General features: G+C 41.3%; 2 protein-coding genes across 2 annotated transcripts in view; one reads left to right on the top strand and one right to left on the bottom strand.

The window, feature by feature from the left end:
• LOC117492055 (zinc finger protein 239-like) overlaps positions 1-18,810 on the top strand; it is a 69,332-nt gene that overhangs the window by 40,844 nt on the left and 9,678 nt on the right. The window lies entirely within an intron of this gene.
• LOC117492054 (zinc finger protein 239-like) lies at positions 10,506-17,388 on the bottom strand. Its single transcript, XM_034142196.1, has 2 exons — positions 17,275-17,388; positions 10,506-11,777 (listed from the first exon to the last, which is right to left on the bottom strand). The coding sequence occupies exons 1-2, from the start codon at positions 17,386-17,388 to the stop codon at positions 11,079-11,081; spliced, it is 813 nt and encodes a 270-aa protein (XP_033998087.1). The 3' UTR covers positions 10,506-11,078.

Genomic DNA, 18,810 nt, shown 5'->3' with positions numbered 1-18,810 from the left:
GAAAATACACTGCCGGAAAAAATCTGCCACTTCCTTACAGAGCCCCTCCTCCAACACACACGAACGCGCACATGACCAATGAGGGCACGAGATAAGTTTGTGCACAGATGGAAGGCTGACAGGCAGGTAGGCCATCCAGTTATTTTAGCCGACCCGGCTGAAATGATTGGTCGTGCTTTTTACAGTGCTACGGCTTCCACAGATGATATTTTTGTATGGATTTTTTGTCAAAGCACTTAAGATATTCATTGCTATCGGGATGTTAAGAGCATTCCATGGAATTTAACAAAAAGTGTATCTGATTGCTGTATAATACATGTGAGTCACTCGTGATATACTTGTAATTATTTATTTTTCTGTTATAGACCACACATACATATAGTGCAGGGCTGGCCACTTTGGAGTTCAGCTTGGAGTGAGATGACAATATTAGTTTTTGGTACAGTGATTAATTGTCATGCTATTAATTGTGTACTGCACCTCTTTCCATTACTCTTTACTCTTTTCAGTGAAAATATTATATTTTCTACTGTTGATATGTGTCTATTAACTGTTAATTCTTATCTTTACAGTTTGATGTATTTTAATTACACTTAGACTTATACCTGTTTACATCCTACTATCTCACCACTATAGCCTGTTGTGAATAAAGTTTAATTTCATTTACACCGGGTCTCTGTGGCCTGAAATCGACTCCGAAGGACACATCAGTGTACCCTTGGTTAAAGCTCCTCCAGAGAGCCTCCTCTCTCCTCTCTCTCCTCTACATCAGTGTACCCTCTGTATACACAATAAACAAAAATATATGAATGGTTTTGTCATCATTGGTCATTATTAGTTAGCTATTTTAAAGTACTTAAAAACTATTATAAATATTGAAAAGTCGTGACTGATGAAGTGCATTGTTCTGCTGACAGTATTTCTACTCAGAACTAATCTCCTTCAACAGTAATAATGCTTTTCATAGAGAAAGAGATACAGACATGTGGTGTGTTGTCTTTTTTCACCTGTATGGTGCGGTTCTGGGCGACAACACACAGTGAAGATGATCTGCTGCACGGCACTAGCATCATGACTGTCTTTGTTTAAACCAGCAGCAGTGCAGCGGTACACAGACTAACCTGTGTGTGTGTAACGTAGTTCTTCAGGTGTGTATGCTTAACATGTATGTATTTATCACAGTAAAGATGGTATACAGAAGCTTTTTAAAGAGCTTTCAACCTCATCCCATTGTCTTTAACACACATTTAACATAATAATATACTCATATTAATATACAAATATACAGTATGAGTACTGTTTTGATACTGACATTTTATCTTTGCACTAAGGTGTGTCTGCACTATTGTAATTTTGTCTGTTGACTGTGGTAAATAAAAGAGAGAACCAAATGCACTGTACAAAAGATCAGCTTTATTGTCAATTTACAATTTCCATGCTGTTCAGATGCCTCATAAGGGCTGTGCGCGTGTCTTGCCCCACAGCCTCAACAATGGCTGGCGCTGGCCCATCAAGCTGGGTCACTGGTAAGGCAATCCATTCCTCCCTGTACTCATCACCACGACGCTCACACAGGTTATGCAATACGCAACATGCTGCCACCTGGATTTTGATATTGTCCATGTTGCAGTCGTTTCGCTTCATCAAGCACCGCCATCTGCCCTTCAGTCTGCCAAAAGCGTTCTCCACCACCACTCGTGCTCGGCTTGTTTTGCGGTTGTACACATGTTGCTGGGGTGTGAGCCTTGCATTGTCTTGGAAAGGTTTCATCAGCCATCTTTGCAGGGGGTAGGCTGAGTCACCAAGGATATAGTAACCCACATCATGTCCACCAATATTCCTTGTTACATGAGGAAGTAGACCACCTCTATCCACACAACTAACCAGTGATGACATGCTGAACACTCTGCTATCATGCATGCTCACTGGTAAGCCAACAAAAACACTCCAAAAGAGGCCCTTACCATCCACAACACCCTGTAGGACGACCCAGTGCCAGCCTTTGCGGTTGAAATACTCGTTGTGGTATTCCTCTGGTCTCAGAATAGGGATGTGTGATCCATCTATTGCACCTACACACTGTGGCACACCCCATCTGCCCTCAAAATATAACGCCATCTCCTCTAACTTCTCAGAGTTCGGCCATGGCATGAACTCAGGAAGGAGTAGCGTCACAACAGAGGAGCAGAACTCGTGCACACAGTAACACACCGTAGATCTGCCGACTCCAAACAAATGAGAGATGGTCCTGTACTCAGAGTTGGTCGCACGTTTCCACAGTGCTATGGCGATTTTTTTAAGCACGGGTACACACTCCCGGTAGTTGGTGTTGTGTCTCCCCAACGTTGCTTCCAGGCGCATACAGAGGAGTTGAAAAGAGCCCTTGGATATTCGGAAATCTTTGATCCACTGCACATTGGTGTACGTTGGCACCACCTTTTCCCACCAGGCCGATGTTCTATTGTTCACCCAGAGAGAGGGCGGGACACGACGCGTTCCATAGTATTCGCATATCTGGAACACATACAAAGACACAAATTAGCCCTACATAACTCCATAAATCCTACATTAGATAGTATTAATGTGATTTACTGAACGTACCATTGCTGTTTTTTGGGCGTGGTAACGGTCATCATACTCAGCTCTCCTACGGCGAAACATGTCCATAGCGTGTGCTTGTCGTCATCCAATCCTTTTGTTAAGGCTTCTTAACCGCCTTCGCCTCCGACTCAGCATTTCTATTGCATTTTAATGGTCGATCTGTATTTGTGGCTGAGTTATTGGCTTAAATAACTCAGTTACGAAGCTGTATAACACGAGCACCAAAACCACAACTTCAGTCAACTCCATACCGTGTCTGAGGTCGGAAGGTAAACAGAAGCATACAGCGGAAGCGGAAGTTTTTTTTCTTCTTCTTCTCTCGGTTTTTTGGCGGATTGCAACTTTAAGGTGCATACCGCCACCTACTGTACTCGCCGTGAAGTTGTTTGCGGCCTGCCAGTAAACCCAAAGCAGAAGAAGAAGAAGAAGAAGTGACGTCAGCGGCTCATTTGCCTAATCCACCCCCAGGAACTCATTTTGGTGTGAACGCGATCTGCTTTAGTTCATCAGAACTAAAAGAGCTCTAATGAACTATTGTGGGAAAAGTACTTGGTGTGAACGCGCCTACTGTGAGAGTCACGGACATGAATTCATAGATCAAGACAGACTCTCCTGTTTTGCCGATCCGGTGCTTAAACAAATAGCTCTACACCCCTGGCCGAAATGTCCCTAAAATGAAGTCCGACTTCAAAATATATCTCAAATAATGTATGCACTGCTATTTCCCCACATAAACATAACAGTCTGCAATGAAACGTCTGTCTCCTGTGCACTCCACTTCCTATTTGGCGCACCGGTAACTTTCTCCTGCGTATTAGTTACTTTCTCTCACTCTTTTTTTTCATTGCCCTTTAGGGGCTTTTTACAATACAAATGCAAATATTTAATTTAGAAAGTAAAGTCCTTTCGAGTCATCTGTCTCAAGCCTAAGTCAAGTCTCAAGTCATGAATTCAAAGTCAAGTCGAGGATTTTATCAATGTTAGTCAAGCAAGTCTCAAGTCCAAAAATATGCGACTCGAGTCATGTCATGTGACTCGAGTCCCCCACCTCTGGTATTTACTGTGGTTAGAATGCTGCTGTATTACTGTATCTTATATAATACAAATATAATAAACACAAACAGTAAAAGTAGTATTCCGTTAACTCAACGTTTATATTAAGTGAGTTTTTATTGTGTTAACTGTATATGTATTTATGCTTTTTAGACTTACTTTCTCTCTTTGTCTGTTCTAGAAACCGAAAGGAAGGGAGAGACGTCACAGCTGTCAGCAATGTGACAAATCCTTTACAACATCTAGAGATTTAAAGCGCCACCTGCGTATTCACACAGGAGAAAAACCGTACAGCTGTGAAGAGTGTGGGACAACATTCACTCAATCAGGTGCTCTTAAATCACATCAACGTATTTACACAGGAGAAAAACCGTACTGGTGTCAAGAGTGTGGGAAAACGTTCACTAGATCAGATGTTCTCAAATCACATCTTCGTGTTCACACGGGAGAAAAAACATAGTGGTGTTAAGAGTGTGGGAAAACGTTTTCTCAAAGTTCTCACCTTAAAGTCCACGAGCGAATCCACACCGCATAATTTTGAACAACTATGAGAGATATGCTAGCATTTTCCTCCTCCTGATGTCCTGAGAGCTGTATTGTTATATTTTAAGAGTCTTTCTGAATTGAAGTCTGACTAACAGACTTCAATTCACAGAGTCAGTCTTGTTTGATGTCCCTGAACAAGCCCTGGGGTCCTCCTCAGCTTTTTAAATATCCCTAAAATCCCCCAAAATAAAATGGGTGAGGCTTTTCTCCACTACGCTCCCAAACTGTGGAACACTAGGAAATATCAGAGAGGCTCAGTGGACATTTTTAAATGCCAGCTAAAGACACATCTCTTTAGATTAGCTTTTTATTAGCAACCCCCCACTTTAGATGGTCTTTTAGTCTTTATTATTTACCTACTTTTATATTGTTTTATTTATGATATAGGAAGGGTTTTATCTCATATTAGTTTTTTAACAGTTTCAATAACAACATTTATTTTTACGTTGGTTTCTTTATATTTTAACTTGGGCTGTCAGTCGATTAAAATATTTAATCGCGATTAATCGCATGATTGTCCATAGTTAATCGCGATTAATCGCAAATTAATCGCACATTTTTTATCTGTTCTAAATGTACCTTAGAGGGATATTTTTCAAGTTTTTAATACTCTTATTATGAGTGGACAAATATGCTTTATATGTTTGTTTATTATCATTTGAACAATGACAAATATTCTCATGAATATTAAACACAACAACCTCTGAACATTACAAATATTCGCCTCAATTCAACCTGGAACCTCTCTCATACAATAATACAATACAAAGTGTGTGTGTGTGTGTGTGTGTGTGTGTGTGTGTGTGTGTGTGTGTGTGTGTGTGTGTGTGTGTGTGTGTGTGTGTGTGTGTGTGTGTGAATGTGTGAATGTGTGAATGTGGAGACACCGTGATGGATTGTTGGAGCTATGTGCAGCTCAAGGTATATATGCTCGAACGGGAGCTGCCTGGACGCTGCAATCATGTTGCGCGCACTATCCGTGCTGAGTGTGCTGACTTTTCGTACAATGTCCCACTGTCTGGCTACCTGCATAAGGTCAAGTGCTCGGCGCAGTTGTCGGCGAAATGTCGCTCCTCTGTTTTCATTGAAACAGTTCCTTATATCCGTTAGCGCAGCTAGCTAGCACCAGATGCTAACAACAACAACAACACGTAAGGTTTGCCTCGCTCGAGTCGCGACACACATACACACACCCTCCCGGTCCTCCCGATGGCCAGTCCGGGCCTGCCGGTGAGCGTGGAAGTGTGGTCTGCCACAAGCGGGCGGCAGGAGTGGGGCTGTCAGCATCAGCTTGTAGATGGTATTTTAAACTCGATGCGCTCTGAAACTGCGGGGCGGCCGAGGACAAAAAATACACATGCGCTAATCGCGTTAAAATAATTAGTGGCGTTATTTTTTTTTTGTGTTAGCGCGTTATTAACTCGTTAACTTGACAGCCCTAATTTTAACCTTTATTAGAATTATGACGTTTTTATTACTATTCATTTGTATTTGTATTTCTGTTGTAACTATATGTTCACTTTATTTTATAGGGTTTTATATTGTTGAATCTATTCACTTGTCTTGTGTCTTATTTTTCCGAGAGAAATCATAATTTAATTTTCAAAATCCTTCTCCTCTGGGCTGCATGTGTGACGTGTGCAGCATGTGTAGTGTGGTGTCTCTGTGTGAGACCCGTTAGTTTAACTTGTTCATTGTTAGGAGATGTGCTTACTGTGGGGTAAGGTGAGGCACAGATGAGCTCTGCCTCACCTCAGAATGAGTCACCCCACAGAAACTGGCTGGAAAGCGGGCACTAAGCGCATGCCTGTTACCATCTCACTGTAGGTCACCAATGTAATGTTTGTAGATCCCTTTATTACATTTATCCTCGCCATCCATTGTCTCTAAATAACTTATTTCATGTATATATTATATTTAGGCTCGCTGGTCTCATCATGCAACGGCAATGAAAAAAGCACCAGGGGAGGCAGCCTTAACCTCTGCAGCACTGAAGGGGGCGCACGTGAGCCCACAGGTTCTTGTTGCTACTGTAATTCTACGCAGAGACGGTAGACGCAAACAACTAGACTTTTGAAACTACAGGAAGATAAGGAGGACTTTTACAAACAAGTAATAGAGATTGTTGTCCAGAAGGATACCATGGACTTCATCTTTAAGTCAAGGTAAGACCACATTTGTAATGAAAATGGTATCTTACTAAGAAAGAACAATCCAATATTTAGATTTTGGGTATCCTTTTGTTGAACGGTCTGTTTAAAATGAATCGAAGCATCAGACTAAAAAAGCTTTTGAAAATAACCGAATATTTCGATTAAGGTCAAAATATAATATTTGTAAATCTGACTCAGTGAGTCAGTGCCTCACCAGCCATGAACCTCACCGCACGTCACTGCCTTTTACCTCCTTGTGTATCTTAACCTAACATTTTATATTTAGCTGCATGTACTGTATCTGTAAAGGTCTTAACATCTGAGGGGACTTTCTTGTAGTTTATTGAACTATGAAGAAATGTTTTACAATGCCATTTTTCAACCATGGTTTTCTTATAGACTTTTCATTCCATATATAAAATATTATATATCCAGGGTTAAACTGCTAGCCTCGTTAAGCTGCATTGAAGGAAATTAGTTTCACTGTTCATTAATCTGCAGAGTAGTTTCTCCAATAATCTGTTTGGTTGATAAAATGTTGTGACTTTAAACTTCTATTGTGATGTTTTTGATAGTTCCTGTTGAGTTAGTAGTCTGTTCTGGGTTGCAGTCGAATTGTCCAAAAATCAGCTCCTATCGTCTTTTCCTATCCACTATTCCTTGACCTCTGTGTGAAACGACACGGGGTTAATGCCTTTACTTATGTTTACCGACTGTTAAAAATCTGTTTTTATTAAAAAGTACAGGCTGCATATGTGTTCTCAGCCTTGGAGAAACTTGACATGTTTTGGTATGTGTCTGAACCTGTCTTCAGTGGTTCATTAATAAAACAGATATTTTGACATGTGCCTACTTTGTTCATGTGCTGTTGAGGTTAATTTCAGTGTGTGTTATAATGTATTTACAAAGTGTGAAGAGGAAGCAACTTTAAAATAGGGAACATATTCTTAGATAAAAATACCTAATTAGAGTCAAACTACTAGCTTATTGGTTATGAACAAGACTTCACTTTAAAATAGGGAACATATTCTTAGATATAAATACCTCATTTTGAGTTATTTAGACACAATGAACACTTTTAGCTTCATGTCTTGTTACATAAGAATAGCTCATATTTGTTAAGTGTTATCATGGGAGGATTACTATTCTTGTGGTACTGCCTTATTAGGCCCATATTGAGCAGAGCATATTAAGACCGAAACTCATGAACAACAACTTCCTTACTTGCAATAAATAAGCACTAATTAGAGGGTTATTGGAAAAACTCTCAACTAATGGCTTATTACTTGTAGAATATGGTCATGTAAAATAAGGCATTATTAAGTGTTTTATAATGACTAAGAGCCAATATACTGATAATATGCATGTTAATTAAAAACTAGTTGATGGTGAGTTTGTGTACCTTAAAAGGGGACCTATCATGCAAAATGCACTTTTGTACGTCTTTTATACATGAATATGTGTCCCCGGTGTTCCAGGGAACTCACCAAGTGTCATAAAACACAACCCTCTCTATTTTCCTCCATACCCAAATCTCTAAAAACGGGGCTGCAACGGATCTGATACAGATTTGAACATTTCTCTGACGTCAGGACGGAGGAGCTCCGCCTATATCGCCAACTCTCCACCTATCAGGGGAATGAGAGGTTGCCGTGGCATGGTAACATGACGCTCGTAACTCGTCCCCTCCTTTGCAGGGGGGCGTGGTCAGCTGCAGCGCATGCAAAGACAGGGGTGGAGGAGAGCAAAATAGAGCGAAATGAGGCATGGCTAAAATGCATGATCTGTTTGGTATTTTGAAAAAGAAAACGTATAAATATACCTTATATAGGTATGGCCCTACAATATATTATTCAAATATAGCATGATAGGTCCACTTTAATATAAAGTGTTACCAATATTTTACATATGGAATAACAAGGCTATTAGGAAACCATGGTTGAAACACAGCATAGTAAAACATTTCTTCATAGTTCAGGAACCATTACAAACATGAATTAAATTGGAGAAACAGCATCTCTGTGGCCTTGTGTTGGCATAGTGTGAACGCTGGTTAGAACATACAAAACTGTTGAAATAATAAAGCTTTATTGATACAGCACTTTTCATACAGCACGTGCAGCTCAAAGTGTTTTACAAAATGGCGACACATCACAAGTTAAAAATAAACAACAAGAAAGTCCCTTCAGATGTTAAGACCTTTACAGATACATGCAGCAAAATATAACATAAGCCGCTTTCACACCAAGTACTTTGCCGTACTTAGTGTCCTGGCACTTAATACCCCAGGGCACTAAGTACCAATCGCGTTCACACCGGAGTACTTTTCCCTGAGGGAAGATTACGCAAATGAGCCGCTGACGTCAATTCGTCTTCTTCTGCTTTGGGTTTACTGGCAGGCCGCAAACAACTTCACGGTGTATACTGCCACCCGGAGTCCCCGGCCGGAAGTCCTCGGAGTTGGGGACTGGCTTCAGTAGAAGCTGCTGGGAGTCCCAGCTGCTTCTACTGAAGCCTTCCGAGTAAATCGCCAGAACGCCGACACCTCCTCATCTCCATCGCTCCCATGTTTTATTTTGTGTTGCCATAAGTTAGTCTCTCTCCGTTGGTGCGCGGGGCTAATGCTAATGCTAATAATGCTAATGCCAGTAAATACAATGGCGGCTTCAAAAAACTTTTCAGAGTTTTACGGGGCGTGGTTTGCAATTCGCCCAGCCAATATAAATTGGTACTTTGTTGGTACCACCTCTCTAGCAGGTAAAAGTTCCCGGCACTTATGCGGCTTTCACACCAGCGCTTTTCCCTTTCTAGCTCCGAGCTAGAGCTTTTCTGGTTCAGCTCCGGTTTCCCTTTTCTGCTCCCGCTCTGTTCACACCGCCCAGAGCTGTCGCTGCTGCGTCATGACGTCACAGTTCACATTGCTGATTTTCTCCCCAACGGAGCTCACAACAACAACAACAACGGGGGACTGCGTCGGGTCGATGATCGTGTTGCTCTTAATCATACGAAGCCAGATTAAATTAAATAACGACTTCTCCAACCTTATACTTTTCTCCAGAGTGCCGTGGTTCATTGTTTATTAATGTGTTTCAGCGGCATTTACCGACCGCTGCAGTGCTGGCTGCTCTTCCACGGGAGTTTATTCTCCCGTTAGATCCGGGTTAGCTCACACGGCTCTAAAGTATTCACTGCCTGACTGAACACACTGTGAATGTGTGTCAGTCTGAATTGACGCTGTTTGGCATCACAACGCTGTTATGAAAGTTTCTCTGGTATAACATGGGTGATGTTAGCATAGCAACCGAAGCTAAACTGACTACTTGCTAAGCCGTTTTCTACAGGCACATTTTACCGGCGTATTTTTCATTATGATTCTACTTGTGATAGTCGGACATGACAACCTGTGCAGCCCATGTATTGATTCCATCCGATAGCTGCTATAATAACAAACACAAGTCTGCCTGCTCTCAACAATGATCAATAACAGCGAACGGATGGTCAAAGTAAGGTACAAATAAACAGAATCACACGAAGCCTGGTTAGTGTTGCCTGACTTTATAAAGTGTGTTTTTTTTTTATAAGTGTGTGGTTGCCTTCTAGTCACTTTGCTCAGCGCTACTGCTTGTAGGCAGGCATGACGAGACTCTTCAGTCGACCCATGTTCAGGGGAGGTGGGTTTAGTTTCCTGCACGCCTCGACGTAAGAGAGACGTAAGCGACGCCGCCTCTTATCTCCGAAGCTCTTGCTTCTAGACCGACAATTTTTTGGAGCTGGAAGTGAAGCGGATTCCGGAGCTAAGAGGTGGCGCCGCTGCGGTGTGAACAGGAAAAAACGGTACTTTTCAGGCTCTAGCTCCGAGCCGGCGCTGAAAACGCGTTGGTGTGAAAGGGGCATGAGTACTCTTTTTGGTGTGAACGCGACATAAGGGGTACTAACGGAACTAAACGGGAAAAGTACTCCGGTGTGAACGCGCCTGTTGTAACAGGTTAAGATACACAAGGAGGTAAAAGGTATGATAATAACAAATTAAATACAGTAAAAAAAACTATGATTTCTCTCAGAAAGATAAGACACAAGAAAAGTGAATAGATGCAACAATATAAAACCCTATAAAATAAACATATAGGTACAACAGAAATACAAATACAAATGAATAGTAATAAAAACATCATAATTCTAATAAAGTTTAAACGATTACAATATAAAGAAACCAACGTAAAAATAAATGTTATCAAAACTGTTAAATGACTAATATAAGATAAAAACCCTTCCTATATCATAAATGAAACAATATAAAAGTAGGTAAATAATAAAGACTAAACAACCATTTAAAGTGGGGGGTTGCTAATAAAAAGCTAATCTAAAGAGATGTTTCTTTAGAAGGTGTTTAAAAATGTCCACTGAGCCTCTCTGATATTTCCTGGTGTTCCACAGTTTGGGAGTGTAGTGGAGAAAAGCCTCACCCATTTTATTTTGGGGGATTTTAGGGATATTTAAAAAGCTGAGGAGGACCTCAGGGCTTGTCCAGGGACATCAAACAAGACTGACTGTGAATTGAAGTCTGTTAGTCAGACTTCAATTCAGAAAGACTCTTAAAATATAACTACAGCTCTCAGGACATCAGGAGGAGGAAACAGCTAGCTTGGCTCTCATAGTTGTTCAAAACTATGCAGGATGGATTCGCTGAATACTTTGAGAAAACGTTTTCCCACACTCTTAAAACCACTATGGTTTCTCTCCAGTGTGAACATGTTGATGTGTTTCGAGATTACTTGATTGAGTGAACGTTTTCCCACACTCTTCACACCAGTACGGTTTTTCTCCAGTATGAATACGATGATGTTTTTTGAGAGCACTTGATGTATTGAACGTTTTCCCACACTCTTCACACCAGTACGGTTTTTCTCCAGTGTGAATATGTTGATGTGTTTTGAGATTACTTGATGTAGTGAACGTTTTCCCACACTCTTCACACCAGTACGGTTTTTCTCCAGTGTGAATACGTTGATGTGATTTGAGAGCATCTGATCTATTGAACGTTTCCCCACACTCTTCACAGCTGTACGGTTTTTCTCCAGTGTGAATACGTTGATGTGATTTGAGAGCATCTGATCTATTGAACGTTTCCCCACACTCTTCACAGCTGTACGGTTTTTCTCCAGTGTGAATACGTTGATGTGTTTTGAGATGATGTAATCTCTTGAATGTTGTCCCACACTCTTTACAGCTGTACGGTTTCTCTCCAGTGTGAATACGTTGATGTGTTTTGAGATGATGTGATCTAGTGAATGTTGTCCCACACTCTTCACAGCTGTATGGTTTCTCTTCAGTGTGAATACGCAGGTGGCTCTTTAAAGCTCTAGATGATGTAAAGGATTTGTCACATTGCTGACAGCTGTGACGTCTCTCTCTTCCTTTCGGTTTCTAAAACAGACGGACAGAGAATGAGAGAAAGTAAATCGAAAAAGCATAAATACATATAGACTTAACACAATAAAAACTTGCTTAATATAAACCTTGAGTTAAAGGTGGGGTAGGTAAGTTTGAGAAACCGGCTCGAGATCGCTAGAATTTGAAAATACACAACCGGAGAAAATCTGCCACTTCCTTATAGAGCCCCTCCTCCAACACACACGAACGCGCACATGACCAATGAGGGCACGAGATAAGTTTGTGCACAGATGGAAGGCTGACAGGCAGGTAGGCCATCCAGTTATTTTAGCCGGGCCGGCGTACTTTTTACAGCTTCCACAGATATATTATTATTATTATTATTATTATTATTATTATATTATATTATTATGGATTTTTTTTCAAAGCACTTCAGATATTCATTGCTATCGGGATGTTAAGAGCATTCCATGGAATATAACAAAAAGTGTATCTCGAGCCGGTTTCTCAAACTTACATACCCCACCTTTAACAAAATACTTATTTTACTAATATAACTGTGTTTAATATATTTGTATTATATTTGATGCAGTAATACAGCAACATTCTAACCAAAGTAAACACAGCAACGTTCTTTATTGGGAATGAGATGTCTGTAAATATTTTAACTAAATAAACTACCCAGTAATAAAACTAAATAGCCCTTATTTGAATCATTAGGTTTTAAAAGTTGTAAAATGCGCTAAAAGCTGAATCCAGATGTATTTTCTCTCTCCTTTCATTCTACTGAGCTGAGTGAGGGAGATTGGAGGCGGGGCTTAATGGAAAACTCAACTGGCATGCTCTATGCTCTCGACAGCAAGGCATGATGGGTAATTTGTGACGTTTTGCTCTTGAGAATGTCAGGCCATTTTGACTTCATGCGCCAATGAGCGGCTCTCATAACAATGAACGAGGCCTCCGACCACAGTGATGCAGGAACATCTCAAACGTAAACCACCCGATCAAGATCCCCTCCGCCTCGCGTCCGTCCCTCTGATCATACTGTCGGGGTTTCTTTTTCCAATAATGACCGGCTCGCTGCACATTATCCGGTATATTACACGGCCAAATGCTAAACAAACTGACGACTAACTTGACTTATTTTAACTTATTTAAACTATGCCAATTTATTGATTCAGCTACTCACGCATGCGCAGTTCGTACGTGCTCGGCTGAAGTCTTTGCAATAAAATATTTGCATTGTACGAAGCCCCTAAAGGGCAATGAAAGAAAGGAGTGAGAGACTGGGGGTGTTTCTCAATCGCGAGTAAAGCTGCTTCAGAGCCACTATTTCAAGCATACTACGTCATTGAGTGCCGCCGAAGTACTGTTCCAATCTCCAGCATACTTGGAAATCTACCGAGCCCGGCGTACTCCGTTTGGAGAAATATCGAGGCTGCACATGAGTAGACTCCGCGGTCTTAAAATCCCCACAATGCTTTGCGCACGGACCAATTTCCCCAAATCTGTGGCGGAAGATGTAAGGCGGGGCCTCTCATATGACGCACACCTGCACACTTGCTAGCCTGTTCCACTCTTTGTTTTCCGAATGCCAGGAAGTATTCTTGACTCGCTTCTGAAGCAAGATGCTCGGCAGACATGTGCTACCAAGCAAGCGTACTCGCGATTGAGAAACACCCAGTAACTTGTTCGCAGGAGAAAGTTACCGGTGCGCCAAGTAGGAAGTGGAGCGCACAGGAGAAGGACGTTTCATTGCAGACTGTTATGTTTATGTGGGGAAATGGCAGTGCATACATTACTTTAGATATATTTAGAACTCTGACTTCTTTTTAGGGACATTTGGCTCTCGCTCTCATTCCTCTGGGCACATTCTCCGTGCCAGCCTCGGGGGACCTGTTGCTGGCTTCGCTCATTTATTTGTTTAAATTAGGGATGTCCAGATCCGATCACGTGATTTTCACGTGATCGGGGATCGGGAGAAAAAAATCGGGGATCGGAGTTTTTTCTTTTTTTTTTTACAAAATATTTGTATAAATTTTATTTAATGTTACAAAACAAAAATGACCATGTTCACGTCTTAAAGTCATCCTGAGGCCTTAGTTTTGGGTTAAAATTACACAACATCATGTATGTGTTGCTTCTTTTGGGCTTGTTTTCATAGACCTGGTTGCTTATTTCTCTCAAATCTGGCAACAGAGTGGGCGCAGTGTCTAATAGTAGCAGTAAGCTAACAAGAGGCTACGTTCAGCTGGTGACTCGGGAGTCGGGACAGAGAAAATGTCAGGAGTTTGGAAGTATTATAAAATTGAAAGCGAAGGCAGTGTAACAGCCAGATGCAATGTTTGCAAGGCGGAGGTTCCGCGTGGTGGAAAGAACAGAGCTACGTTCAACATGACCAATCTAATACAAAGACCACCAACAACAACACGACGAGTACACAGCGGCCACTCAGGTAACGGCACTGAAACAACCGACACTTTCAGAGACTTTTAAAAGGAAAGAGAAACTGCCCCAGAACAGTGAAAAGGCCAAAAAAATAACAGCCAAGATAGCTGAATTCATCGCGTTGGATGACCAGCCGTTATCTGTGGTGGAGAACGTGGGGACAATTTAAGGGACTTGAATGCTTTTCTCCTTTTTTTTCTCTTAATGTATTGCATAAAGATCGGATCGGGAAAAATCGGTATCGGCAGATTGTCAAAATTAAATGATCGGAATCGGATCGGGAGCAAAAAAAGGTGATCGGGACATCCCTAGTTTAAATTATTGTTATATTGTCGCACCTCGTCTCGGTTCTCCGGTTTTTGTTATAGCCCCAGAGCCGGGCCGTACCTCCTTCACTTCATGAAATCTCTGCAGCACCAGGAGGCAGTAACGTGTAACTCAGCAGAATCTGAGAAGAGTTGGCGACAATCTACAATGCCTGAATCTCTCTTTGAGGTACCCGGATTCACCCTTGTTCGAGCAGACAGCGATGCGAACTCGGGGAAAACCAGAGGAGGCGTTATTTGTGTGTATATTAATGATCTGTGGTGCCGATCATACTCAGTAAATGTAAAATCTGCAATCCGAACGTAGAAATTCTTGGCATGACGTTAAGACCCTTTCATCCTCTAATCTGCCTAGAGAATTCGGGTGTATTTTACTGTTTGTTGTTTACGTGCCTCCCAGCGACAGAGCGTCAATGGCGGCCGGCTCCATCGCTGCCCGTGTTCACGAGCTGCAACTCAGCCGCCCCGATGCACCGGCAATAGTGCTCGGGGACATGAAGCAATGTCGCCTGGAGACTGTGTTACCTTGGTTCCAACAGTATGTTAGGGATCACACTAGGGCTGTACCCGAATATCCGTTCGTTGGAGATTCACTGCTTCCTGCTTCTTACAGTGCAGACGTTTTTCTGCTTGCTCTTGCCTCTGCTTACTTTTTGATGCTGATTTTCCTATTTTTCTTTTCTGATAACTTAGCTCCTGGACATTAACTTTTCACTGGGACAGTTATTCTTCGTAAATAGATGAAGGGTTTCAGCCATATTTCAATATTTTTACGACGACCTCACTCCTACAGTAGCGTGGCCTAGCAACAGCTAAAGCCTGGTACTGCATGCTATTTAGCTAGTTAGCAGCAAAATGCCTCCGCTCTCTACAGGTGACTTCCACAACCTTCTACAGAAGATGGCAAGTGTTGGCAATGAAAATGCAACTGTTGAAGCTAACGTGGAAGTGAATAGACTAGGTTGGAATGACACCACTTTACCAGTGCAAAAAGAATGGAAAAAGGGCATGCTAACTTACAGCTAGCTAGCAGCTACAAGGATTCCAAGGAACAGCAGGGCTGTGTACCGGGTAATAAATCTACAAGTGGTAGTCCTCCCTCGAACTCTCTGGGTGCAAGGCCGAAGAGTAAATCATTTCCATGGGATTTGGGAGAACGAATAACAGGCAGAGCCCAGCGCTCTGAAATCTGTAATGCGACCCGGCTGGCCTGCATTGTTATCACCCAGGAAGAGTGGCCTCTTCAACCCCTATTCATACTAGGAAGCAGCCGTGGACAGCTGCTAAAGGGAGAACTACAAACAATCCTCCTAAACCACCAAGTGTGCCAATCCAGAACAGATACGCTCCACTGACACAGAACCGGAGATCTCTTTCTGATGAGCTGGATAACCTGTCCTCTTCACACAGCAGGGTAAGGACCAATAGCTACTCCAAAAGTAAAAGGCTAGAGGGAAAGCTAACGACTAGGCCTGAAACTCTGATTGTGGGTGACTCTGCTGTAAGAGATGTAAAATGCATTCACTACTACTTACTTTAATATCTAACTCCTTCAGCCTACTTCAGCTGCACAAAAACCATTCCACTATTAACTTACTCAGCTATTTCAGGACATTGAGGCTATACATGTTGTTTATACCTTTTTAAAACCTTTTCTTTAAGTATTAAGCTTCTTCACTATTTTCCTACTCTTCCAGTTTAAGTCATTGCAATGCATTTGAGCTGTACAATTTGATTCAAATCATTTCACTTTCTGTTTCTGTATTCTCCGCTAAATTTAGCAACACACTTAACTTGGTTTTTGTAGCTAAAGCACAAAAAGGTTCATAGCAGAGGTGAGAAGTAACTAAGTACATTTACTCAAGAACTGTACTTAAGTACTATTTAGAGGTAACTTTTACTTTACTTGAGTATTTCTATTTAATGCTACTTGTACTTTTAGAACAGTTCAGAGGTAAATGGTGTACTTTTACTCCACTCCATGTATTAATACCTTTAGTTACTTTACAGATGTGGATGTGTGATGTGAAATATAATCAAGTGTTAAATCAGACTTTAGTTCCACCTGGAGTAAATTCACAAGCTACCCTGCAGTATACAAAGTCATTCAAACTAGCTGCACCTTTACCAGCTTTGAGAACACTTTAATGATCAATCAAGACAACTCAATACAACCGACAGACACAACAAAACAAATGTACAGCTACTACGTAGGTTCATAGCAGAGGTGAGAAGTAACTAAGTACATTTACTCAAGACTTAAGATTCCAGTCTATGAGAATCTTAGGTTATATACGTGTTAGAGCCAGTAATTTTGTTTTCACAAGAAAGGGCCACCTAATTGTGACGTCTGTAGTCAACACACTATAAAAGACTACAATTCCCACAGCGCCTGCTCTAACTTGTCATCTACTAATATCTCCCAGTAACTTGGACCAGTGTGTATTTATTGAATCACCTTTGTTGTACAGCCTGTGCTGAAACACTGTTTTATATGCATGCTTTTATAACTGTTTAAAAAACAGTTTTAAAAATACGTGTATTTATACTATATTGATACTGTTTTCATACCGTTTTAACACTGTTTGAATACAGTTTTTAATACTATATTAATACTGTTTTTATACTGTTTTTACCCCTGGCAGAGAGCAGCTAGCTCGCATCAGCTCCGGTAGCTCCAGTTAGCTCCCGATAGCTCTTGTTAGCTCCCGGTGCTAACTCCACCTGAACAAAGGGTTGTTTTAACGGGATCCTGCCATGCCGGTGTCTCCCCCCGGGTGTCCCGGTGTCTCCCCCTGTGTCCCAGTGTCTCCTGAGGCCGCTAAACCCTCCCGGTTCTCCGTAAATCCTCCGAGCTGCCGAGGGGCCATGATGTCTGAGTGTGTTGTGAACTGCCGTAAAGACACTAGTACTGTTGCAAAAATGTGATTGGCAGGAGTACACTTAGTGACCGCCAGAGGAGCCAATACCTTATCAATAATAATTAATAACAATTGATTACATTTTATAGCGCCTTTCAAGGGACCAAAGGCCACTTTACATGCTGTCACAAACAAACAAAACAAAACAAGCAATGAGTATTAACACGTTAACGTTATTGATCCCACATTGGGAATTATTTAGTGTGCCACAGCATTCCACTATAGTACTTCAATTTCTTTATTAGTGCGAATGCTGTGCCACTGCATTCCACTATAGTACTTCAATTTCTTTAGTAGTGCGAATGCTGTGCCACAGCATTCCACTATAGTACTTCAATTCTTATTCTTCCCCTTATTTCACCAATACTTTGGCTCTCCATAACTGCAGCTTACTTTCAGCTACAGGAAACCATTCAAATATCAAACTATTCAGCCTGTTCAGGAATCGATGGGAAACCTTCAACTTTTTAAAAATATGTTATACTTTTTGAAATATTCAGCTTTTTAAACTCTTTTTTTAACATTGAAGTCAATGGGAGATGCCTTCAAATCCTCTTTTCCTACACTTTGCGCCAAATGCTACTCCTTCCACATACTTTCAGCTAGACACTTCATTCCAACTTTCAAATGATCACAACACCTTCAGCGATAAAACTTGTTATTCAGATTCTTCATATCTTTACACTTCTTGCCGATATTTAACTTAGTTTGGAGCTTGGTAAAGAGGCTTTTCTTCAGATTTTAACATTAGTGTGGATGGAGCAGCTCGTTAAGTCTAGAGTGCTTGATCTCAAAACAGAGTGGAGAGTGCTTGAAATTCTCCCCAAAAAAAATGTTTTAAAAAACCTGCCATAATTCCCAAACCCTACACTCCTCAGACATATTTTTTCATGAAAAACTGTAGGAAAACCTCTCCTAGGTTGGAAAATAAAAAAAAATTAAGAAAAAAATATTAAACAAAATGCCTCTTGAGGGCATGAAGTGACAAAAACGTTCAAACATGTCTCCATTAAGCCCATTGTAATTTCAGGCAGATATTTCCTCACAGCAGCAAGGCCGCACACCTTTCTTAATACTGCCAAAAAGGCCACATTTCAGATACTCAACTTCCTTGACATGCTTCCACGTTTTGAAATTCACGATATCTGGTTGATCGTTCTTCCACAAAACGTTCACATGTAAGAGGTTCATCTCTCATTCAGAACAATGAAACCTTTGAAGTCTAGGCACCTCGTTAGCTCCATGATCAACACTGTGTTATGGAACGCGATGATGTCATCACTGCAACTGACAGCAGTTCTCTCTCTCTCTCTCTCTCTCTCTCTCTCTCTCTCTCTCTCTCTCTCTCTCTCTCTCACACACTCTCTCTCT

This window comes from Trematomus bernacchii, unplaced genomic scaffold (genome assembly GCF_902827165.1).
Source record: "Trematomus bernacchii unplaced genomic scaffold, fTreBer1.1, whole genome shotgun sequence".
In the NCBI taxonomy this organism is placed as follows: Eukaryota; Metazoa; Chordata; class Actinopteri; order Perciformes; family Nototheniidae; genus Trematomus; species Trematomus bernacchii.
This window is presented reverse-complemented; position numbering and strand designations above follow the sequence as displayed.